This window comes from Desmodus rotundus, chromosome 5 (genome assembly GCF_022682495.2).
Source record: "Desmodus rotundus isolate HL8 chromosome 5, HLdesRot8A.1, whole genome shotgun sequence".
Classification (NCBI taxonomy): Eukaryota; Metazoa; Chordata; class Mammalia; order Chiroptera; family Phyllostomidae; genus Desmodus; species Desmodus rotundus.
The window spans coordinates 122,738,308-122,765,433 of NC_071391.1; the positions used below are offsets into that span (position 1 = coordinate 122,738,308).

The following is a 27,126-nucleotide window of genomic DNA, read 5'->3' on the forward strand; positions in this document are numbered from 1 at the left end:
ACATGTATTATTATCATTGTTAGAAGTTTCACCTAAGAATGAAGCTGTTTGCAGATCAAATCACTTGTTCTAACATGACCTGAATTGGCCCACCGAAGTAACAGATAACATTGAAGAAAAGCTGGTTCCTACAAGTTTTATTTTTCTAGCTTGCTTTGTCAATGCATTCCATATGAGGTGAACTCCTCATTCCTTTAACTAAAAAATGTATTTTAAAAATGGTCTTAAAGAGATCTGACACCACAGATGAAGTTGGCCAGGCCCCTCTCTAGGTACTGAGAGATAAAAATTGGTGACAGATGACAGAGTATCTTTTCAGCCAGAACTCTTTGCAAAAAAGTCACTCAATGCAGAAAACATGATCTCATCCCACAGGGTGAACCTCAGCTCTCCAGGTGGAATTTGAAACTTCCAGGCTATGAGCACAGCCCCCAAATAAAGCCCTGGCTCAGCAGGCTCACAGTAAAAAGGAGATCAAGTAGGTCGCTGCCCCAACTGAGATTTCACCAACATTAGGAAACAAACTTCCTATTTCTGCTTTTACATCTTCCCTTATGTAAGGCCTAAAATTCTACCACCAGAATTTCATTGCTTTATTTCAAAAGGTATGTCTGTAATACAACAAATACCCCCAAGGAAAGTAATGACTAGGGTCTTTTATATACCTGTATGAAAGCAGGGAGCAGGCACAGGTTTGGCTTGCAGAAAAAGAAGAAAATTTAGCAGCTCAACAACTGCCCCCCCGCCAAACTCCAGGCAGAACTAAACATCTTCACCTTGACAATCCTCACCTGGTATCAGAGTCCACTAGTAACCAAAGGTCAGGGGTTCCACACTTTTATGGAATGGCAGATCCCTTCTTTCAGGATGCTACAGGAAGATCTAACCTTTAATCCCATTCCCTAAGCCTCATGGAATTTAGTAGTAACCACAGGAAGAGTTGAGTTCAGCACCTCTAGGCTGGCTAGGTGGGAGGAAGTTCTACATTAATAGCACCAGCAAAGCCCTATTCTCAGCTGTTTCTACTTGTCATGGGCTAGGCTTGGGGACTCCTGTACTCTCCCTACAGGCATCTCTGTTCAAGAAGATCCTTCTGGAAGTTTGGACAACAAAGAGTTATCTATTTTAATCACTTTCAGAAAAGCATCTCTGACTTTTCTCAAAGACTCAGATGTTCCTTGTACTTGTCAGAAAACAAATGTGGCTTAAGCCAACATCTGGAATGGAGAAAAATATAGCAACAACCACCAAAAAAGATAATTAAATTAATAAGGAATGCTTTTCAGACATAACATCCCACAGGCAAAAAAAAAAAAGTTTTCAGAACTATTCCAGAACAAAGTTATAGAAGTTACTTAGAAGCTTGATTTAAGCAGATTAAACTGCTGGAGGGCACCATGTAGGAGCAGACCGCTGCTACTTCGTGGGCCATGCCCAGAACGGCACCCCAACTGCTTTTCTTTGAGATAGAGGAACCCATGGTGTACAAATGTCTGTTGCAGGTTTTGCACATGTAGAATCCACAGCCGAGTTTTTCAGCTGTTCTAAAATAAGACATTTCAAAAACAGTGCCTCGATGGCCATCTAGCCCAGCCTCAGCTGCATTTCCCAACATGGCATCAGTTTTCCTTGAACACTTTCAATGACTGGCAGCTCAGTATTAAGGAAATCTGTTTATTTTTCTGATAGAGAATGCTAACTTTCACAAAATTCTTCTTTATATTGAAATCTGAAATCTATCTCATACTTTCCCATTGGGAACAGAAGAGAGAAATTATGTGCCTTCTGCCAAATGGCAGCCTCTCAAGTATGTAAAGACCATTACCATGTGGCCTCGAAGTTTTTTCCAGTTTAACTATTTCCAGATGTTTTGCTTCCTCCTCATCTTGGTCACCTCCTCTGTTTAAATACTAGTTTATCCGTGACCCTCTGAAAATGGGAAGCCCAGAGCCGAACATAATAAACAAAAAGATGTGGGTTTAGTCAGGCCAGCAGAGTTGAGGGGGGACTAAAACCTTCACGATCAGGAAGCAGCAACTGCGTCACGCTACTTCCTTAGGGCTCACCAAAAAACCCCATTCCCTAAGCGTTTCCAAAACATAAAAACTGCTTTGAAGCCAGACAGCCTGGTCATTCTGCACACAATTTTGACTTTTCTTTAAAAATCAGAATATGCTATATATGAGGTATGTCCAGAAAATATCCATCCATGTGATATGAAAAATAGAGGCATTTATTGAAAAAGATACAAGAAACACTACTGTACATAGGACAATGATGCCTCAGTCCCCCTCCAAGTAGACACCTTGGGACCTCACACAGTCCTCTCAACTGTAGCACGATGTTCCTTCTGCTCTGGTAACAGAAGCCACGGAACAAACATGTTTTGCTACAACACATTTCATGCCAAGATCCTGCATCAAAATCTCGGACACAGTAATGTTTGGAATCCCCAGATCAGCTTCTAGTTCTCACACTGTCAGTCACTGATCTTTGTTGGTTGCAGCCTGTACACCTTCAACATTCTCAGGTGTTCTGCTAGTTGCAGGCCTTCCAGAACGTGGATCACTGTCAACAGATTTTTGACCGTCTGTGAAGCATTTGTGCCACAATTTTATTCGCGCTGCACTCATTGCCTCACCCCCAAAGCCTTCTGAATCATCTGAATAGTTTCCATGGAGGAATGTTCTAGTTTAATGCAAAATTTGATGCTCTACTTGTTCAGTCATTTTGAATGCAATGGCCACACAGTACACATGCTCACTCAATGGTGTCTACCGCCCCCACTGACTAGTACAGTGAAGTCATCATCGTTCATGCATGCGCATTTCAGTTCACTCTCCTTGGCTGCCAGGTTACATCAATGTCTCGCAAACTGTTCTCATTTTATTAACAATGGTTGGACTTTTTACAGACAGAAGTCCTATCTCTATTAAATGTTATTTTGATGGTCTATATCAATCTAGTCTTTCAAGGTTATTTTGAATCTTATTTTTAAATTATGGATTGTAGAAGACATATCAAATAAAAAAAGAGTATGGAGAATATGACGATCAATAATTCGCCCAGAACCCAGCTTAAGAACACATCACGAATAAAACTGAAGCTCCTAGCATATGCTTCTTCAATTTCATCCTCCCCAGCCACACAGAGGTAATGGCTGCTAACCAAAATTGGTGTTTGTCACTCTCATGCTTAAAGACTATTTTGAATTTTTATTTCATGACCTATTACGTTTATATTATATACAAACCTGATAAGCCAGCTAGACTGTCTTCATTTAACTAAGTAATTTAAATGTTGAATAAAACATTGTCTTCATGTATCAGATTAGTAATCCCACCAAAACAATGAGATGACTCAGGCATGACTTATTCTTAGGGAATTCTTATTGGCTCTCAGCAAACAAAGTGTGAAGCACTTGCAAGTAATACACTGACTGACCCAGTCTAAAACAGTTAACATCAACACAGATTTGGTCATTGATAAAATATGCCTTTTCCTCTCTCTTTCAAAAACCCTTTTGCAAGCACCTAGCATAACATTCCCACCCCACATCTCCCTCAAATCCCTGACATGGTTCCACGCTCACTTGCATAGGACACTGTCAGTTATCTGGGTCCCAGGATTTGCCTTCATGCATAGGAGACAGTGCTTTCTTTCTATCATCTCATTTACATGTGCCTCCAGGGCCTTCCTCTCAGTTTACTGGCAGAGACAAGCCAAAGCAGGAGTTAAAATCTGCCCTTTTTCTATCACCATTATATACCAACCCCCTCCTATCTCTAGAATTTTTCTTAGCAAGCAAACCAAGGAGCTTTTACCTGCTATTCTGTAAGCAGGATTACCCCATTATGCAGATGGACAGCCAGAAGCACAGAGGGGCCCTGCTATTCATGCCACACCAATCTGGGAACCTGTCCCCTACATGTTTTGGCTTGTTTATAATTCTAAGACTTTCAACAGAAAGTCTTATCAGTCCAGACTCCTCTCAGTTGGTTCTAAATCCTACAGCAGGGTATAGCTATGAGATGGGCCTCCAGGGCAGTTCACTGGACAGCAGGCAGGAGAGAAGTCCAGGAAGGCCTCAGATCACAGGCCTATGATGCCAGAGACCACCCAAGTCAGAAAAGGAAATAGGGGGTCAGAGAGGTGAGGTCAAAATAAAAGTAAATGTCAGAGTGCATATTAGAACACAAGACTCCTCAAAGGCCAGGTAAAACACAAAACCCAGCCAAGCCTCCCTTCTACATAACCAGTGTAGATGCCAAATGCGGTTCCAATATGCAGGACTACAGTCCCTTAAGTTCTTCGAAGATAAACATATCTGCTAAGACACAAACTGTCTCAATTCACGATGTTTCATTTTGAGGTTAATAATTCAGCCTGTGCCCAAAACTGGGCTACTCAGAGAAAGGTACCAAAAACAAACAAACAAACAAACAAACAAACAAACAAACCCCATAGCTGCTTCTCCATGGAAAGAGATGAAAATTTATTTGGAGAGAATAACCATGGAGCATATAAGTATAAATCACAGTATGATGCAGTAACGAGGAATAGTAAGGTAAGAGGTTTAAGTAACAAATGCTACAGCCATTCACAGGGAGAGAGGGTTAGAGCTGAGGTGGCATGAAGGGCATGTCTTCCTTCCCAGCAGTGTTTCCAGGGCTCTCTGCCACACTTATCTCTTTTTAAAGCAATTCCTGCCTTCTACTTCTCTACAAGGATTCTGGGAAGACAGAGCCAATAGAAAGATAAGCCTTGAAATTACAATCACAAATGAAAGTAGAAGCCAATTACTGCCTCCTGCAACACCCCCAACTCTGCACTGCGGAAAACAAGTTCTCTCACCTTCATAACCTGGATAATGAGTAATGTTGATTCTTGAATTATGTAACTTTCCAGGAAAACAAAACAGGAGTCAATATTATTTCCCAATAGCATAGGCTTAAAAGGCCTAACTTACCTCTTAGTTTTTGTATCTTAGGAACTTTTAAAGACTGGTACAATCAAAAACTTCCATAAAATAGCTGTAAAAGATTTAACACACATGTTTTCCAATTTTTAAAAACTGTCCAATAGATTTTTCAATATCTCAAATAAAAAAATTTCCACTGCCTAGGTCCCTTTGGATGATTTCTACTGCCACATGTTGAATTAAGATTGTATTGTTACTTGTACACCTCAATATTTTTTAGAGAAAAGAAAAGCAGATTTCTCTGAAAATTTATCCAAAGTGGACAATGACTGAATGCTCTGGGGGAAAAATATCGTGAAGTTATCTGCAGTGAAAATAAGCAAAAAAAGAGGTGGTGGTGGAGGGACTGTTAAAAGCACCCAAAGAGTGAATAAAAGGCAGTGGAGGGACTGATTTCTCGCACAGATATTAATCTGATGCCAAGACTTCAGTTATCAGCACTAGGAAGTGCTTTCTGTCTCCACTGATACCTCACAAACACAGGCACCACACTGGTCCAGAAAGGGTCAACAGCCTCGTCCAAGTATCACAGCAAGGGAAGAAGTGGCAGGCCTGGACAGAACCACTCTCTTGAGTCCAGGGCCTTTGCTCTGTTCAGGACCTGATGCTGTCACTTAGGTTTAGGGCATATTTTGTTTCCCACAGCTCTTCAATTCAAACTTGAACTTTTTGGTGAAAGGGAATTCAAAGGTGAATGTCCATAGGTATTTTGGTCTCTATAAAAAGCCCGGAGAAGTGGACACTGGTAAGCTATACTCAGAGAGCCAGTCGGGGTCCCTTTTAAAGAATAACTGCTTTGTAGTATTTGAACTCAAGGGCAAACCGATAGTCTTAAATTGAAGGCATCCTGCTCACATGGTAAAGGGCTGTGTATCTGGGTCCAGGACACCCTCAGGGATATAAAATATACTGGATCAAAAACAAAAACTTACAAACAAAACATTGGGATTGGCATTAACAATCTGTTCCAAGATGATGCAATAATCGTAACTGCACACAAATAACTTTGGAAATTCCCAATCAGAAACTTCTAAGACTCAAGTCAACAAAGAAAATCAACAGTGATTTAAGTTTATACTCCCAAATATGGGCTAAGGAACAACAATACTCTAATACCTACACATATTATTAGGGAGGAAGGAAATGGCAAGTAAGTATACATAAATCAAAAGGAAATCAAAAGCTGTCATTGGGGCCTTTAATCTTCTCATTGTGCGATTCACTTTAGCATAGCAACCTTTGTGCTACTCCCACCAGCTGAAAAATCTCCTTAGCTAAACTCCGAGTATCCAAGAACCTGATCAGAGCTCCTCCAAGTACATAAATTCACAGCAGCCGTGCAACAAAAGGCAAACACCGCCCGTCCTGTTGTGCATACATCCATCTTTTCAGCTACTACCCCAAGTCAGAACAGCCCCATCTTTACCATGGCTAGAACCACAACTACTGCCTTGAATGATAGGTTTTATGATTAATTTTTCACTTTCTTCATGAATAATTTTCTCAAAAGTGATTTAAATAAAATGTATACAGTTTTATCAAACTCACTACTCCAAAAAAAATGTGTTTATAGATCATCTCTCCAGGGTGACTGTGAACATTTTGGGGTAGCACAGGGTTGTCCCTGTAGTAAGTTGACGAAACGCAAAGCTGGGTTTTCTAACTCTAGTTTAGGGTATTTCCACTGAACCACAGAAAATGGGCAAAAAAGAAAAGCTGCCTTCCTCTGTACCTGGCCACAGACCAATCCCATTACCCCAGGCAATGTCCCCATAGATGTGAACCTGAGAGAATGGTGGCATCCAGTGAAGCCACCTCACTACCGAAAAATCAAAGTAAGGAGCAGATCCCACTGCCAGTGGGGACGTGACTCTATATCCTGAAAATAGCCTGTGCTCAGATCCTATAACCTTGGATATAGGCTCCTTCTTGCTCCAAGCAAAGGGCCTACACAGTATAGCTAAAGCTCCTGCCTACATTAAAGGGAACTGGTTATTTTGGTGGATTCCTACTTCAGCTCTGTAAGAGACTTGTTTTCTGAACCTCAGTTTCCTCAACAGGAAAATGGGGGTGAAAACACCTTTCCCTAGAGTCACTGTTCACAGAATGTCCAGTTCAGTGCCTGGCAAATAGTCAAGGCTCAACAAGGGCTGGTCTACTTCCTACTGACCTTTCTACTCTGAACACTTTCCTGCTTGTGGGTCAAAATCTACTTATAAACCCTTGAAGAGCCTAACCAAGTACCAAGTATGACCCTTCTACCGCCTATCAAAATCATATTTGTGTGTGTGTGTTGGGGGGAGCAGTTCTGATAATGTTTACATTTAAGAATCCAGATTTAATCTTGCTACTCAAAGTATGATCTACAGACCGGAGGCATCAGCATTACCCAGAAGTTTGAAAGGCACACTCTCAGGCCACACTCCAGACTTGCTGAAACAGAATTCACAGATCCCCAAGTCATATGTTTGCATCTGTAAGTCTGAAAAACTCTATAATACACGTGCATATTCAATAAATCGGAGCCTACTGACCCTCTAAGGAATCAATCAACTGTGGCACCTTCTACTGGCAGTGGTGCTCTACGAATCTTTATTCAGGTAGAAAGCAACCACTGACCAAGGCATTTTCACTGGGAGGATGGGATAATTGTATACTTCTTACTGTGTCCCTTTTGTGTTAAAAAAAACAAATGCATTAAGCACACTGGCTTTAAGGCAATATTTAAATCTTTTGTATTAATGTAATCTATGTTCTAAGTGCTCTGAATATAATTAGTAATATGAGCATTCTGATTATACTGTAAACTAACAAATAACAGTTAGGAAGGATACTTTCAGTGTAGTAATTTCTGGTTTCTAGGAAGCAACACAAAGCAGATTGATTAGTAATAAGTTTCCACAAACTGAATGTTCTCAACACAGGTTGACAAAGTTCTAAAAGCCTACACTGTGATTCTGCGTCTGTGCCTTTCCCAGTTCTTTCCAGATATATGTGAAAGTACAAATTTTAAATGCTCCTGAAAGTAAAATTACAACCCAAATTCCTGAAATGAATCACCAAATGCTGGATAGGGAGACTGGTAACTTTGTGTCTCAGGAAACAAAACCCAATCTGAGTGAGTCATCTCCCGTGATCACAGATAACACAGCCACAGCCAGGGCTTGACGAAAACAAATGGCTACAGCAACCACATGTCAGAGTCTCGTGTTTAATGGTTTCTCACATTAAAATGCATCAGTCAGCTCTGTGAAACCAGGAAGTGGAGCCCAGGACACCACATAAATAACAAACACACTCTCTTGAGTTTGGTATGTTTTATCCTTCTGCTCTAAGTCCATTTCAGTGTTTGGAAGATAACATAAAAATGAAGGTGCTGTTTTGTCAAGAGGTAAGCAGAAAGGTATAAGCTAATTATTATGACAGGTCCTGAAATATTTCATAAGAAAATTTCAATACTTTCTGAAGGCTTAGTTACTGACGCCTTTGATCCAAAATGAAAAAGGTGATCAGAAGTTAGCAGATGCCTCATAAAATGTAACAGAGGAAGTGGTAATAGGCTCCCAAAGCAGAAAAGCCTGTTATCATTTGACTCCATGCATCATGTGCATGCACGGCTCTTTCTCAGGTACCCAAGCTTGAAAGCGGAGAGGAGTGGGAAGTGAACTCATGCTACCCGGCACTGCCATCTAGATGCACTCCTGGCACTCAGTAGCAAACTACCCCATAGTGCAGAGCCAGAGGTACTCCTGAAGCCCTGGACAGGGGATATACGCCAGAACCAAGCCTGCCGCACGCTGGCAAGGCTCAACACAGGGGTAATGCAACAGCCAGGCTCTGCTTTTGAAAGGGGGCGTGTCCTATCACACAGTACATCCACTGGCAGGCAGAACTCCAGGGAAACATTACTTAAACAGTAGACAGGAGCTTCTGCACCCACAACATAAGCACTTTTCTCTGAAATACTGGAGGCCAGTTGGGGACATTGGCAATATCCTCCGTTCCCTTCCTTCACTAGATACCTCCCAAAGTTAAAAATAATCTGTAATTTCTGAAATAAGAACAAGAGAAAATGCCCCCATAAGGCCCCCAACAGCCACCCCCGTTGTTTCCATGAGGCATACCCTACCTCATAATGAAGGGGATGAAAGGTGCCATGCTGAGGGCAGAATAGGTGCCATCCATCGGGGAAGGGTAGAGTCTCCCCAACACCAAAAGTAAGAGGAACATGCTTGGGTGGCGGTTTAGTTCTCCTGTATCACTGAAAGAAAAAATCATTGCACAAAAGATTTAAAATGTAAGAGGTAAGGCACTATCATCAACCATTTTTCTCACTAATTATGTATATAAAGTGAGACTCTGATTAAGGGGTAGTTTCCCTTTTTTCATTTCCCCCCCCATTCACTTCGTATGTTCCTGATGCATAAATGAGGAAGAACTACTGCTCTCTTCTCAAAACTTATCACGTAATAATTTGAGTCTGCTGTTTTTATTTGAGCTGTTCATACGACACAGGTGCCCAGTCCAGAGAATGAAATGTGAAACTTTCAACATCCAAATGTACTTAAGAAAGTGTGGACAGTCACTTAGGGCCAGAAAAGCCTGTCTGCACAAGTTCCTAATGAAGAAATGCATAATAAACAGAAGTAAAACTCATTGATGTTATTTTGTTTCTCCATTACAGACAACTAGTAAAAATTCATACCAATTTCCAGAAGAATAAAAAAGTGCCTCTGCTAAGAGGCCCATATGAAAAATCCCACCACCAGCTACAAAATGTGACCGGAAGGACAACGGCGAACTTCTCCATCTGCTTTGATTAGATGGGGACTTGGTTTCCAGGGCTCCTGGCTGTCTTTGCTCAGGCAGACCAGAACCATTTCTGATCACAGGTGGTCATTAGTCAGCTACCTGCGGTAGTTTCACAATAGCCAGCTGTAACAGGCCAGTACAAAACCAAAACAACAAACAAAAAAACCCAAGTGTGGATTAAAGGAAATTCAATATGTAAACACACACATTTTTAAATAAAATAGGAAGAAAATTATTCTTTTCTTCCTTTTCACTAAATTTTTTTGGGTGACACTGGTTAACAAGATCATACAGGTTTCAGGGGCATGATTCTCCACCACACCATCTACACACTTTACTGTGTGTTCACCACCCCAAGTCAGGTCTCTGTCCATCTCCATTTATCCTCCCTACACCTCAAAAAAGAAAAAAAAAAAAAAAAAGAGAAACTCATGGACACAAACAACAGTGTAGTGATTCTTAACAGAAGAAATCACCACATGCTTCTAAGAGAAGCCAGTTCCTATATAACACTGAAAAGAGGATTAAATTTGATAAAATTTAATATAAAATAGCATTTTAAAAATGTAATATAATAACAGGGTTTTATACAGCTTTTCAGGTATAAATTTACTAAAGAGACGCAGGCAATATGAGTAGTAAAGAAGCACTTAAAAAAATCCATCTACATTACAAGAAAGGAGTTGATAAAAACTATTGGGAAATATCTCAATGTAATAAAGCAATTCACATCCTTGATTTCACTCTGTCCTGCCATATTCTTTTCTTACCTGTCCACTGTATTGGCTACAGCTTCTAACTGTCTGAGAAGAAAAGGGTAGAGTTCTGGGAAACGAGAGAAAAATTCGCTCCCTGTCATTCTGTGAAGAGAAAACAAAAGAGACAGAGAGAAATTACTGTCATTTTATTTCCTCTAATTTGATAATAAAGCCTCTTTATTTTTACTTGGATATGTATTTATTTTTATTGAGTTTATTGGGGTTGCACTGGTTAATTAAATAGGCTTCAGGTATGCAATTCTATAGTACATTATCTGTATACTGTATTGTGTGATCACCACCCACAGCCTGGGCTCCTTCCATCACCATTTATCCCCCCTTTACCCTCTTACACCTGCTCCCACCCCAGTTCCCTCTGGCAATCACCTTACTCTATTTAGATATTTAATGAGATAATGTTTAGTACAAAACCTACATCTGAAGAATTTAATAATCAGCAGAAACAATGCATTTAATTTTGATTTCCAAAGTGCTCTTAATATGTGGAATTTAGATTATGTATATTTACAAATATTTGATATCAAATTCTGTCAGGAAAAAACATAATTTGTAGAAATGCCAAGTTTCCAATAATTACTTTGGACCACGAACATGGTCAACACCTGGTTGACCATGACTGACTCAGCTTCGTTAATAAGGGAGGGTCTAGGACACGGTTTCTCAAAGTTGGCACCAATGACCAAGTAATTCTGTGCTGTGGGGGCTGTCCCTGTGCACTGCAGAATGGCTAGCAGCCTCCACAACTTCTACCCATTAGCCGCCCGTAGTACAACAGTGGCCCACAGTCAAGACAGTCAGAAACGTCTCTGGACACTGCCAGACATCCTCCGAGGGGAAGAAGTCCCTAGTGGAGACCACCGGTCTGCAGTATGGTTAGCAGGTATATGAACTCGGTGTGTGAGGTTCTGGGACCCATTCCAGCTAGCATCTGTGAGGGTTACCTTTTCCATCTTTATGAAACTACTCTTCAACTCTGACAAGGCCCTGAAAGTAGTTCCTCAGACTGCACAACCGGCCAAAGAAGCTCAAACTAAATACAGCATTTAGTTAAGTACTAAGTACTCTGTCTTCATAACTATTAAAGAACTACTCTGAAGGGGTGGTATAAATATTCCCTACCTTGCTCCCTCTTATTAACTCTAGATATATGCTTCTATTAATGGAGACCCAAAATATCATATATGCTTTAAAACTGCAGTATATTTTACACACAGTGAAACGCTCAAGTCTTAAGTACACATTCAGTTTTCACAAATGCATACACTCATGCAATTCACACCTCTATGAAGACTCAGAAAATTTCCATCATCTCAGAAAGTTCCCTTGTGCCCCTTCCCAGTCAACTTCGAATCCTCAAAGCAATCATGATTTCATTTTTCACCACAGTTTGGTTTTGTCTAGCCTAGAATTTCTTATAAATGTAATAATACATTATATAATTTTTGTGTCTGTTTTTTTCACTTGGCATAAAGTTTATGAGATTCATCCATGTTATTTGATGTATCAAGAGCTTGATTCTGTGTTTGCTGAGTAGCATTCCATTGTATGAATATACAAGTTTGTTTATCCACTCCCCTCTCAACAGACATGGATTGCTTCCACTTCTTGGCTATGATGAATAAAGCTGCTAGGAACATTTCTCTATACTTTTTTTGTGGACATGTGTTTTCATTTCTCTTAGGTAAATATATAAAACTGTAGTATGTTTAATATTTTAGGAAACTGTAACAGTTTTCCAAAATAATTACTATAGCATTCTACACTCCCAAGAACAAGAAGAGTTCTAGTGGCTCTCCATTTTTTCCGACATCTGCTCTTGTCTTTCTCTTTTCCATTTTAGCCATCCTAGTGGGTATGCGGTGGTATCTCCCTGTGATTTTGATTTACAATTACGTGATGATTAATGATGTTAAACATATTTCATGTGCATTGGTCACTGGAAAGGACTTTTGCAAAGTATCTATTCAAGTTTTTTGCCTACTTTTAAATTAAGTTGCTTGTTTCTTCCACCATATATGCATTGCATGTACTTTCTCCTAGTTTGTGGTTTGCTTGTTTATTTTCTTAATGTATTCTGATGAACAGAAGTTTTCAATTTTTGATACAGTACAGTTATTGGATCAATTTATTTCTTTTATGATTCATGCTTTCTATGACCAAAGAAATATTTGCCTATCTGAACATCACAAAGATATTCTGTTTTCATCTACAAGTCTAATAGTTTCAGCTTTCACATTGAGTTCTAAGATCCATCTGAAATAAGGTATGAGGTAGAGGTCAAGGTTCTTTTTTTCTACATTGGTGTATCAGAATTTTAATAGGGAGATAAGAAAATACATCAGCCTTAAATAGGAGAGATTATATTATAAAGATGAAATTCTCCCCAAATTTAATGCAATTCCAATAAAAATAGTAATAGTGTGTGTGTATAACCAGACAATCAGATTCTAAAATATAGATAGACAAAGGGCCAAGCAAGAATAGCAAAGATAATATTGAAAAACCACTGAGTTGTGGGACTCATATTATCAAGTAGCTAGAAATATGAAACTTTAGTAATTTAATTAAGACGCTGTGGTGGCAAATAGGCCACTGAAATAAAATAGAGAGCATAGCAACACACACACATATCTGAAAACTTGATTTACGAAAGAGCTGGTATACAGATGACAGTACTATGAAAATTATACATGCTAAGATATCTAATTATCCACACAGACAAAATGCAAATTGGGTCCCAACCTCCCACTATATACAACATTAAATTCCAGTGAATTCAAGACTTAGAAGTAAAAATTAAAACTGCTAAACTTTTTTTAAAAAGACTGTGTGCCCCCTCCTGGGGACCTGGACAGCAACCCAGGCATGTGCCCTGACTGGGAATCGAACCAGTGACCTTTTGGTTCGAAGGCTGGCACTCAATCCACTGAGCAACACCAACCAGGGCTACTAAACTCTTTAAAAGATAGTTGAGAAAGACTAGAGAGTAGAAACCTGGTAACCCAATGGACATTCACCAAATGTGTACCTTTTAACCTCAACTGGAGAACAAATATCTATAGGTAAGAGATTGTACCTATACTTTCTTGCATCTCTTTATTTTTTTAAAAAAAGATTATTTATTTATTTTTTAGACACAGGGGAAGGGAGGGAGAAAGAGAGGGAGAGAAAGGCCAATGTGTGGTTGTCTCTTGTGCGCCCTCTACTGGGAACCTGGCCCACAATCCAGGCATGTGACCTGACTGGGATGCAAACCCGTAACCCTTTGGTTTGCAGGCTGGTGCTAACCCATTGAGCCACACCAGCCAGGGCACTTCCTTGAATCTCTCTTGATACACAGAATAATAATATGTAAATGTCAGCTGAGTGGTATGAATAAATAAATAACATTAGCCAAGGGGGAAAAAATTCTAATATAGTTAACTTCAAACTTATGCCTTATGCCTTTTTTCTTCTCTCAGTGACTGGTACCCACCCAATTGACACCTACCTACACATCCAACTTCCCAAGCCACCCAACTTCCCCCCATGCACACAGTCAGCAGTAAATCTTGCTGTTTCTACCTCTAGGGTATTGGTTGAATCGGCTTCTTTCCATCCTCACTGCTGCACCCCAAGTCTAACTGCTATTATCTCTTACCTAGATACTATCAGTCTCTCACCAATCTCTTTGCTTACATCTTCCCCTGCCCCTTAACTCTGTTGTGAAATACAACTCTAATCATATGATACTGCAAGATTAATGGCTCCCTACTGCTTTCTGAATAAAGTCAAAATTCCTGATTTACAAAGTTCTGCTTAATTTGACTCACTTGTCCAGCCATTTTTTGCCTCTCTACCTTTGCAACCTAACCATATAGAATTTTTTTGGGGGGGTGGGGCGGGGTTCCTATCAATACTTTCCTAGTCCCCAGAGCTTGGCAAATGTTTGTGTCTTCTGCTAGGACAAGCTTCTTCCTTTCCTTATCCCAGAGTAACTCCAAATAATCCTTCAATTTTGGGCTTTGGCCAACTTCTTCAGGGACACCTTCCCTGGTGTCTCAAATATGGGTTGGGTGGCTGTCATTGGTGTTACATTAAAATCTACACATTCCATCATGGCACTTGGAGCATGTCATACATGGAATTTCCTACTTGCTTTCTTATTCTTCCCATCAGATTATACATTCTGCATGGGCCAGGACTATATCTATCTTCTTTTTCTACATTACCTCAGGTACTGAGTATGATGCTCAGTTCACAGCTGGTGCCTAATAAATAGTGGCTGAATGAATGAAGCAAAACTCAAGGACAGAGTCCTTGACACAATCAAGGAGAAAAGGAATCATGATTTAAAATAGTCCTCACAAGAGGACATACTCATTGATTTTAGAGAGAGAGAGGAAGGAAGAGAGAGAGGGAGAGAAACATCAATGCAAGACAGAAACACTGATTGGCTGCCTCATATGCACCCTGACTGGGGACCTGACCCGCAACCCAGGCATGTGCCCTGAATGGGAATTGAACTCATGACCTTTCAGTTTACGGGACAACACTCCAACCAACTGAGCCACATCGGCCAGGTCACAAATTCATAATTTCTTAAAGTATCTCCTTAGCTATACCTAAGAACCTTCAGAATCACATTTGAATTAATAAACTGAATATCCTGTCAGGGCTTGAAATTTTCTTAAACACAACATATAAAGCTTGTCTCACTGGCTTGCAAACACTTCATCTAGCTTGCCCAAATAAGCAAACAGGCTTATTTGATATGTTACCTCCACAGATACAGTAAGCCTTGGGGGTAAATTCCCCAGTGACAAACATTTCAAACCTGTTTATCTATGTGACGAAAAAAACGAACCCAGCAACTTTATGAAAACAAGAGAAGTGGTAGCCAAAAGGAAAAAACTGAATCTCTTGTAATTTCAGGCTCCTAGGAAGACAAAGGGAGACCACCAAAAGTTGTGAATGGGATAAAAGAGACAGACAGGGTGAAAACAAACAAGCTGGGATGGAGGGTGAGAATAAAGAAGCTTTACCTTGGACTGTCAGACTATACAAAAGCTGAGTTATTCCCTACCCCATCAGGTAAGATTATGCAGGCACAATTGATGAGAGGCCCTTGGGGAAACACAGAAGCTCCTGGGAAAAAATCTACTTGTCCAGCACCAAGAGTAAGGCACCAGGAGCAGAGTGGCTGTGAGCTCCTCCAAAGTACTCTCCTGCCTGACAGGCTCAGTGGTGGACGCCCGCTGGGCCCAGCCAGGGCGCCGAGGAAAGTAGGCAGGCAAGAGTGGTTTAATGAATGAACAAAAACGCCTGCCCGGCACACCATTTTGTTTTATTTTAAAAGTTTTGTTTTTTTTTTAAGTTAGCACTACGTATTCATTGAGGAAAAAAATCAATAATAAAGAACATTTCAAAGAAAAATCTAAAAATCACCATAAACTCACCACCCAAAATAGCTGCCAGTGTTTGATGTCTGCCAATCTATACTGTTCTCAGTATATATTATTCTATAATTTGCTTTTTAAACTTAACAATGTGCCAAAAACACTGTTCCACACCAATCTGAACCCATTTTAATGTAGTCAGTGGGGCACATTCTCTCTGTGCTTCTCCTATGTCAGATCGTATGCCTGGGGCATTAACCCAGAGTGACTTGTCTCCATCTTGGCTAAGCCACCTGTGGATGGCAGTCCCCATCCCAGCCACGTTCAGAGCTTCCCTTTGTCTGCACATTCCACGTCTAATCTCGGTAATGCCAAGACTCTAGTGTTTGAGTGCTTCTGAGCTCTTGTCATTTGTTAGTCCTTTGAATCCAGCCCGCCACATAACACACTGGAATCTAACTTAGCCTAGAAAAATCTTCGCTTGAATCAAGCTTCTACTTCTCTTAGAGACCCTGCCCTAGGATCTGCCACACGCTAAAAACCTGAAATGCCAGCAGCACATGCTTCTGAGATCCGCATCATGGTGAAAACTATCATGCAATGAGAAGCAGCATTTGGTGGGACACGCTGAAAATAAAAGTAAGGTATCTCCATCCCCCAATTCCTACACACATCCCCTGTCATTCTTAACCATCTCAGAAATGGGCATCGACAGAATAATGCACAACGGTATAAGAAGAGAAAGCTAGCCAAGGCAAGCAAAAAACACACAGGAGTAAGGAGCTGCATAGTAGACAGTGAGGGACTGCAGAGTTTGTGCCTGGTTTAAAAAAAAAAAACACCAGAATTTCTTCACAGGCCATGAAGCAAACACCATAAACCTGGTCATTAGATGAAAACAAATGCTGAAGGCAAAAGCCTAGAAGTTTTCAAACTGTATTTCAAATGGGAACTCAATAAATTATGAAAACCTAGCTGCTCCCTGGATTCTGGCCTATAAAACCACCCCAGAGGAGACAAATCAGCTAAGAGCCTGTATCTCCTTGCTACAGTGGTTGCTGATAAAAAGGGCAAGCTCATCGTAAGAAAACAACAGTAACCCTAAAAGGAAACAAACCTGCAAGACAAAGAACACACACACAAGCACACATTTCAAAGGGTGATAAAGCAACTACTAAAATAGTCCTGGCTGGTGTGGCTCAGTGATTGAGTGCTGGCCTGCAAATCAAAGGGTTGCTGGTTCAATTCCCAGTCAGGGCACATGCCTGGGTTGCAGGCCAGGTCCCCAGTAGGGGGCACGTAAGATGCAACTACACATTGGTGTTTCTTTCCCTCATTTTCTCCCTCCCTCCCTATCTCTCTAAAAATAAATAAATAAAATCTTAAAAAATATACTAATAAAATAGACACAATGAATAAGTTTGGAACTACACCAGGAGGCCCAAAGTCAAAGTGTCATCAGGGCACCTCTTGGGGAGAATCTGACCCTCACTTATTCTAGCTTCTGGTGGCTGCTGGCATTCCTGGTAGCTGCCTTTCTCCAGTCTCTGCCTCTGTGGTTACACTGCTTTCTCCTCTTTTGTCTCTCAAACCTCCCTCCACCCCACTCTTATCGATGACTGCACCAAGGCCCACCCAAATAACCCAAGATAACTGCCTCGTCACAGGACCCTTAATTTAGTCATATCTGCAAGGACCCCTTTTCCTTCCAAGGTGACATTTACAGGTTCCAGGGATTAGGGCCTGACATCTTTGGAGGGAGTCATTTTTCTGCCTACCACACCTGCTAAGGTACTAGGGGTCAGGAATGAATGTAACTGGTTTATTTCAAGGCAGTTGGTTTCCAAACCTTTACAGCAACAAGCCACTTCTTCCCCCAGTGTAATCCCAATATTTAAAATATAAAAACAAAATAAAACCAGAACTGTTCTGGTTGAAACAGGGTTCATGTGAATGGTAATGAGTTTGGCCTCCCTCTTATTCTTAGTAAGCACAGGCCCTGAGGATTAAAGAAGCTCTTATTTGATAATTCTAAAGAGTATCATGTAATCACTAAAGCCCTAGTTAAGCCCATTCACTAAACACGCAAACAGCTCAAATAGTGCTGCACTTGCCTCCTCTAAAATGCTAGAAATCACCTAGAAATTTCTCTATTACTCATTAACAATTAGACTAATTTAGCATAAGGTCCAACATTTCAAAATAAGCTCTTTAGTTTCTATCCCTGTAACACTTTTGTTCAATTAATTCTTTTAAGATCCTACTTTAAACCTCATAGACATTTTCATTAAGGCTAATATTAATCTGCCAATTCTTATTATTAAAGCAAAGGGAAGGTGCCAACACAGTCCCAGATTTCAAGGAACATATTAGAACGAGGACTCTCAGAGAAGGTCTAGTAATCATTTAATGAGGAAACCAATATCCAGAGGAATCGAGTCTCCCGAGATCAAAGTACAGGTTGGGGAAAGGGGAGGGCTACAACCCAGCTCTCCTGTTTCCCAAGCTAGCCACTAAAGTCTTCAGGGCTTCTGCTGTAAGCTAACCTAACCATCCCTGCGCTAGACACCCACTCGACAAGCAGAAGACACTGTGGCCTCCTGACTGGGTCAGACAGCAATCCCTCCACTGCTGTCAGCCAGCCTGGTCAAATTCAATTAAGGTTCTCAACCAGGGATTCCACTTCCATACACTGAGCAGGGCCCATCCACTAACTTTAAAGGAAGTAGATGAGCAGGAAAACTAATCTTTAAAAGTCTATCCACCTGCTCTTACAAAGTATTTTTGGAGATCACCGGACCACAGACACTCCATTTGGCCTCGTAAGTATCAAGTTTCTCCTGTATTCAAATTAAGAGAATCTCACTAACACACCGCAATACCCCTAACCTCCCCTCAAAAACAGGAGAAAAAAAAATCCTCTAACTTCCATGAAAATCAAGAGAAAGGACAGGTTGTTTGGGTACTTGTTCTTATTCAAACTCAATGTATCCTTTTCCCCAGTGAACTCATGTATTTTCTGATTTTGTAAAAACTCAAGCGAAGGCTTATTTACAAGGACAAACAAACAAAAAACAAGCAGTCACCAGACAAACGTTATACTCCCAACTAATACGCAATGTTGTCCATAACTAGGTATGACGTGATGTCTGGTGTATGTGTTCCCAAATTCACAGCTAGAAGAATAGAAATAGGACTCAGAACACAAAGTGTGATTTTCTTCTGCTGCAGAAGTATGGAAAAGAGTCTATGTCAGGGATGTCGAACTCATTCTCCCCGGGGGCCACATCAGCCTCACGGTTGCCTTCAAAGGGCCGAAATAATTTTAGGACTGTATAAGTGTAGCTACATTTTAACTGTTAAGGAGTTGAAATTACATTCGGCCCTTTGAAGGCAACCGCGAGGCTGATGTGGCTCCCGGGGAGAATGAGTTCGACACCCCTGGTCCATGCAGTGGCTGTCCATCTCAGACTGAAGGATTTAGTCTTCTCCCTGAACAACTGCCTGGAAGTACTAAAAAAAAAAAGGGGGGGGGATAATTTTCAACAGATTGGCTGGATCTCCAGACAGAGAGGAAAAGCCAGCATTTGGCAGAGTTGTGAAAGGAACATTTTGGACATCTTGGCCATTTGTTTTTTTGGGAGCCAGAAAACTAATCTGGAATAAGTATAACTCATTATTGTCATTATTATTAAAAACCCTAACCCCTGGCTCCTGGGGCTGGCAGCAGGAAGCATGTTGGTTTCTGCAGCAATGCAAATGAAATTTATTAAACTAGACATTCCAAACTCAGGGTCCTGTGTGTTCTCATGAATGCTGACTTTTTAAAGTACTCTGAAGTCAGAAGGCTGCCACCTCTTTGTAGACCCTGGAAAGCCATCTGCTTGGCCCCCAGAGCAGCCAGTACATCGAGATCGCGCATAGGCAGACTTTCACCCTGGCTGGGAGCCATTCCCTTCCACACGTGTTTCCCCCTAACAGCCAGGCCCCGAATTCTTCAAAGGCTGAGGCTGTGTTTGCTACCTCAACTGTATCTCCTACACACCTAATACAGGTGGCAGACATAGCATGCACTTCCTACATTTTAAAAAATAAATAGAGGAATAAATCATGTCTCTCTTCTCCCCCTCTTTTTAGTTATATTCTACTAATTACAATTAATATATGCTCATTAAAAAAAACAGACAAAATATAAATGAATAAGTTGTAAAAGAAATCTCACCTTGCTCCATTCTAGAGATTTTCTATACACACTTTAAAAATGTCAAACTTATACATACAATGTATACAGTTGCTCTGGAGGAGTGGCAAACATAGCTGTGTTAAATAAATATTGTCCAGTAACCTGCTTTTAAAAAAATATTTAAGTGCTTCAGTCATTCATGTTCTGAAAGTAGAAAGAGAAAAATCTGGCACTCCTGGTACTGAATTTAAAAACAAATGTTTTGAAAAGAAGTACATTCTTATTATTTTATCTCCACATTTGATCAATAAAATCTATTTTACTAAATAGGAAGGCAATCAATAATCCATCAGAATTTTGAAGGAAATGCTCTATTAACTTCTATCTTCAAACTCTGTTGCTATTTTGATCCTTAATTCTCTAATTGTGAACTGTTAGGGAGGTTTTTTTTTCTCTACAAAATTTTAGAAATTTAATGATGTGGACAGTTTTTTACTCATGGTGCTGAAATCCATATTCTTTCAGTTCTAAGAAATTGTCCTGTGCCATTTCTTTGACAATTTTCTGCCCTCACTTTTCGCAGCTCTCCTTCTGGAAGTCCTATAAACTGGGTGTTGAACTGTCAGAAATAAGCTCCTAATTTTCTTTTTTTTCCTCTCCCAGGTTTTATCTCTCTTGTTCTCTTTAGTTTTACCTCTGAAAGAGTTCTCTTACTCTGTTTTCCATCCTATATATTGAAATGTTCATTTGGAGATCATATTTGTAATATCCTAGAGCTCTTATTCTCTGCTTGTTCTTTTAAAAATACCATTCCGTTCTTATTTCATGTAATTGGTTTCATCTCATTTCTCTTACTTTTTTCTCTCTCCCTATCATACAAACACACACACACACACACGCACTCCAATGGAAAAATAACTTGATCAGTTCAAAACAGAAACTTCAAGTTCTGTAATGTGTCAAACAAGGGTTAGAAAACAGGCCAACAGCAAGAAGGCCCAAATTAAGACCACCCTAATGAAGAAAAAGCATTATGGCAGAAAGACATTTTATTCAAAAGATAGCTTCTGGTTTATACTCATCCACAGAAGTTTTTCATCATGTAATGCTAAAGACCACCAACTCTAAATGCAAAATGTTAGACTTAAAGATCTTCCTCTTCTTTCCAGTTTGGCTATGACTCCAAAGCAATAGAGACACAATAGTTATTAAGAAGGCAGGAAATCCTTCCAGCTAACCAACTTTTACATATTGTTCCTTGTGGTCAAAATCTTGACCATACTGTGGGAAATAACTCTTTTTGACTTTATGACCTTCTTCCTAAGAGTGTCAATTAGGTTCACCGTTACGTGAGCAGAGTTGCTGCGGGAATGCCAAATGACTCGACTCTACAGTGCTGTTTAACCTCTCCCAAAAGATTCACTGAAATTGGGAGTTTGGTAAACTGTTTTACTTCACACCTTGCCAAGACACTTGGAGTACGTAAATACTTCCAAGTTAAGTCTTTAAAATGTATAAAACTCACAAATGTTAAGCCAAATGCCTGCCTTAGTTATATAATCACATTTAAAGTAAAATAATGCCATTAGTTCAGACAAACTAAGGCAGTTCAATACTAGTTAGTGGACTACATTAATCCTATTTCCAACGGCAAACTTTTTTATAATGAAGATAGCGTTTTATTTTTAAAAAGGCTGCTACTACATCATGGAGTAAAATTTGAAACTATAGATTATTTATTCTGTGGTGGAATGAGAAGGAGAAAATATAATGTAGAGAGAGAGCAAAGGTTTGGAATCAGTCAGGGGAGCACTAGTTATTGGCAGTGTAACCTTGGGCGAATTTTGTTTTCTATGAAATGGAAATAAGAGTGCCTACTTTGTGGAGTTGCTGTGAAAAATGAGGTAACTCCTGGACAAATCTAACACTGTGCCTGCTCAACAAATTACACACTTTGCTCTTTGCCCTTGGATCCTTTCCCCAACCTTCTTTGTTCCCCTCCCCACTTTTTAAAAATATTTTATTTATTTAGTTTTAGAGAAAAGGGAAAGGAGGGAGAAAGAGAGGAAGAAAAACATCAATGTGTGGTTGCCTCTCGCACGCCTCCTCTACTGGGGACCTGGCCTGCAACCCAGGTGTGTGCCCTGACTGGGAATCAAACCAGTGACCCTTTGGTTCGAAGGCCGGCACTCAAACCACTGAGCCACACCAGCCAGGGCTCCTCCCCACTTTAAAGAGAAGATGAAAGGAATAGAGGGGAGGTTAGTATAAATTACCATTAAGGTCAACATACTCTTGAGTTCTAAGACCCAAGAGTACCCAACAACATAAGTCACTTTCACTCTTGCTATACAAATAAACTTTTTAAAATACATGAAATGTAGGCACGAAACTATGGCTGAAATCCGGGTTTGGCATAAAAAAATTTTACCAAGTATCCTGAATATGTTAACACCTATACTCTACAGTAATCATACACTAAGTTACATATATAATAACCAAAGGCCAGGAAGAAGGTACAAAATGGAATAGATGGATTCATATTGGTAGAAAAAATATGGTTACAGTGTCTAAACACACACACACACACAATGTGTACAAAACGATAAAAATGATGGTACAGAATGCTTTTCTCCCACTCTCCCACTCAGACAACACAAGAAAACACTATTTGTTTTTGATGTGCCCATACTAGTACATCATAACTAAAAATTCACACAAATTTCCTTGGAATAGGAAACCATATTTCTCATAATTATTTGTGATTACAAAAGACTGGCTAGCAGTTGAGTCTGTATGGAAAAAGTTTAAAGTCACTATAATAGTCTTCTAAAATGTCTCCAAATTTTCCAGAAAACAAGGAGCCTACAAAAAAATGACTGATATAAACACTAAATAAAAAATAACAAATTAAAGGAACAGTCACTGATAGTTTTCGCATGTAAATCTTGGCATTCCACCTTATTTTTAATTAATTCCATTAAATTGGTGTTTCATAGGTCAGAGGGTTTTATGACTACACACCAAAGATGTTGTTTATAAAGCCATTTACAGGGAACTGCCCACAAGTTTTTCTAATACATTTTTTCCTTTTGTCCAATTCAAATTGTTATTGCTTCATTTTTTCTTCCTTTAAGTCCAATTTTGGTCTTTTTATTCACTTCCACTTCCTTTCCTTGCCCTTCACGAAGGACTAGTCCGTTATAAACTCTATTCCATTCTTTTTGGAATTTAAATAGCACCAAATTACTTTAATCTGCAAGTACACTAAGGAAGAAAAGGAAATATAAAAACAAACCAGGTGGTAGAAGATAAATGTCCCTTCATATACACAAAACCTCACTTCCCACACCCCCCGCAAAAACCCATAAATGGGGTGGCTAAGGCTTATTTATAGTAAGGACAAAGGGTAACACAGGATACAAATGAAAATTCAGCCAAAGAAGACTGTTAGCTTCCTCTGGACTAATTTAAGTGGGGTTACTCTAGTTCATAGATTGGTAATGGATGATGTTGCAAAACAATGATGAATCAAAAGAGTCATCACTAAAATATTGTTTTACTCAAGAATGGACATATCCTATGTTTTGTCCTAAAAGATATGAGTCACAGGGAGCCCATGATTCCCTTTCCTTTCTTCCTTGAAATCTGAGCAAAACCAAGAAAGGGGTGGGGTGGGGGAACCACATATCCAGGGTCCCACACCACTTCGATTCCACAATTAATCCAACATGTGACTTACATAAGTCACATAACTTCTGAGTTTCACTTTCCTCATCTATTAAATGGGGGTAAATTATATCCAACCTAACTACCTCACATGGTTACCCTTAGGATTAAATGAGATAAGAGATCTGAAAGTGTTTTGAAATCACCAGTTCTGTTGATTCTCCCTCCCATCTCTCAATTCTATTCACTTCTTTCAATCTCCATTGTCACTCTTCTAATTCAGATCACCAACGTGTTTTTCCTAGGCTAGATCACTGGTTCATGATATCAGACCACACAGGTGCCTGCCCATTCATGAATGTTTTCCATTTAAATATCTAAAATGTATTTGAGACTCTCCTGTGTGCGTGGTGTTGTGGGTATGTATGTATGTTGAACCATCCCTTATTTTATGAAATAATTTTGACAGGGGTATATTTTTTAATATTCTTACTTAACAAAATGAAAAGGTTAGTAACTCTATTATGTTGATCCTCAAAATTAAAAAAAAACCCTTTTTTTTTTTTTGCTGGTTCACAAAATCCAAAGGTCTGGGTACCATGTGTCTACATTATCCTACAAACATAACTACTCAAACAAACTGATCTCCCAGTCTTCAGCATTTATTCCCAATCCTGCTACAGTGTATTCTCTGCACAGAAGCCAAAATGATCAAACTAATATCTAGCCCTGTTATACCTGTGTTTAAAATACCTTCCTTGCTCCCACATCCTGAAGTTAGCTGACAAGGTCCCCACCTCCTCTCATGCCCTGCCCCCGCCCCTGCACTCTGCACATCAATCATGTTTGGTGATGGCTCACTGTCACCCTCAGACTTTTTTGCACATGGGCAATCATCCCCTATATCCCCTCCTCTTTCCTAGATAAATATTGCATCTCCTTGTGCTCGCTCTTTGTCCTTCCTGCTCTGGGGTGTCTTCTTGATTTCCCCAAGTCCAGGTCATGCATACCCCCTACGTGCTCTTACAGTGACTCTTCCCTTGTAGAACTTCATTCATACATTGATAAATATTTACTGGACTTCTGCTGTGTGTCAGACACTGTTCTAGGTGCTGGAGATACAGCAATGAATGACACAAAGTCTCACACCCCAAGCTATGGACACCCTAGTAAGAGGAAATGGACTAGAAATTAAAATTCAAAATAAGAGAAGTAAAGTATCTGGTGATTATTCATCATTGTATCCCATGAACCTACCACAATGCCCGCTCCTAGCTGGGGCTAAAAAATATTTGTTGAATGAATAAATACAACAGTGTCCAAAAGTGCTATACAAATGTGGAGGATTGACTTCAGTGTTCAGGGGTTCATAGCGGCTTATTAAAATCTCTTCTCAGAGTCTGGCCAGCGCTTTCATAAGCCTTAAAAGCATGCTGTGTCAGTAATACCAGGACATTCACTCCTCTAAGACTTGGTTTCATACTTGGCAGAAGTAGTAATTTTACCAGTAATTTTCAGATCAAATGAGTTAAGCACTGAAGTCTCGAACCCAACTTGGCATCGTATGCATCTTCCTCAAACTCCAAACACAAAATTAAAAGAGAGTCAGTCCCTTATAAGGCTCAGACACCAGGACACGAGCTTCAAGCTGCATCTGAGAGGTCAGCACTGGAAAAGTCAGTAACTGCCGGGAATATGGGCCCTGTCGGATCACTGTCAAGTCGTAATCCCACCAGCTGAAGTGCACTGAAGTCAAGAAAGTAAACATTTAATGAATATTCACTTGCCTTTGACTCAAGGACTGTCTTAGAAATAAGTTTTCCTTTAATTAAAAATAAAAGTAACCCAGAAAGCTGAAATGAGATCTGAGGAACACTCCACAGGGGTCAGCTAGTCAGCATAAGAAAGCGTTGGCAGTACCCAGGTGAAACTGCTCCAGGGTGTGACTGTAACACCGTTCTGTTCATGAAAAGGTTGGAAAATAGATTTTCTGGACAGAACTGAGCCTAAAATCTCCACTAGCAAGCTGACGAGCCAAAAATTAAACCTGGTGCAAAGGTACACAGCGGGTTTGAAAACAGCTTGCTGTCTTTATAGACTGCAAATATATCAAGCCCGGGGCCTGAGGCATGGACCCCGGACCAACACGCATTAAGCATTATGTTAAGTGCTCTGGAGGACACTAGCACACATAAGTTATTCATTCTCAGCCTCAAGGAAGTTAAAATCAAGTTTAAAAAACAAGACAGATATAAATGAAAAAACAAAAGTAAAACCACCACCATGACTGAAGGATTGACATGGTTTGAGAGTGGGAGCGTGGTATAAACTTGCTCAGGAGGCTGAAGGCCTCCCAAGGGATCCTCAGGGAAGGCTCGTTTCACAGGAGGGGAGGCAACCAGGAGGCTGACAGATCTGGGAAAGCAGAGGAAGAGAGGTCTAAACTAGTTTAGGTAAAGCTGGCCCCGAAGGACAGCTAGGACTCACCCTTCCCAGGGCGTGCAGAGGTTACAGGAGGGGGAAGAACGTGTGTGGAGGAGACGGGGATGGTGTGAGGACACTGTGGCACAGATGTGCAGGGCCTGCTGGGGACCACGGAGAAGGCTCGAGGGAAAAGCTCCTCCAGCAGACAGGAGGCTGGGTTGTGGAAGGCCTTGAATGCTAAGCTAATGAATTAAAACTTATTTCTCAAATATGGAAAACTACTTGAAGTTTACATGATGAAAAACTACTTGAAGTTTACATGATGAATTGTATTTAGGTCTGTCCTGCACACTTTCACCTAAGTCTATTCTGCCTCCCACACAAAAGAATTAAAAAGACAATTTTTATAAACAATGTTCCAAAAAGTTGAAGCAGAATATTTTTATAGATATTTAAATAAAATCATATCGCTGTGACTAAGTTTTACATCATTCAGTAACTTACATATGCTTGAGTAAATGTAGCAGCCAGGAAAGGCCCATTTTTAAGCTGCACTGAAAAATGGCAATTGAAAGGCAAACCCAGTCCTAACTACACCTACTCCCTTACTTTACCCTCCCCCAAACCTGACTAGGGTCTTTATTTTGCTTTAAGCATTACAGATTTCCTTAGGTACCTGGAAGGAAGAGCTGTTAGTCATCAATATGGATGGTGTGTGTTAATAGGGTCTTTGTTCAGAAAATTTAATTATAGGTTTCGGCCTTGGATGAATGTAAACTAAAAACATTGGAGAGGACTTTCTTCTGTTAATCTGCCAGCTACATAGTACATGGACTTCCCTTTCAAAAGGGTCTTTATGGGCATATCTTCCCTGGTGTCTGGGGCACGGCTGACCTGAGC

General features: G+C 40.1%; 1 protein-coding gene across 1 annotated transcript in view; it reads right to left on the reverse strand.

Annotated features, from left to right (window-relative positions):
- THADA (THADA armadillo repeat containing) overlaps window positions 1-27,126 on the reverse strand; it is a 282,735-nt gene that overhangs the window by 150,794 nt on the left and 104,815 nt on the right. Inside the window, exons 27-28 of the mRNA XM_053924401.2 lie at window positions 10,564-10,653; window positions 9,111-9,242 (exon numbers count right to left, since the gene is read on the reverse strand). Of these exons, the coding sequence (XP_053780376.1) occupies window positions 9,111-9,242; window positions 10,564-10,653 (222 nt within the window). The remainder of the gene's footprint in view (window positions 1-9,110; window positions 9,243-10,563; window positions 10,654-27,126) is intronic.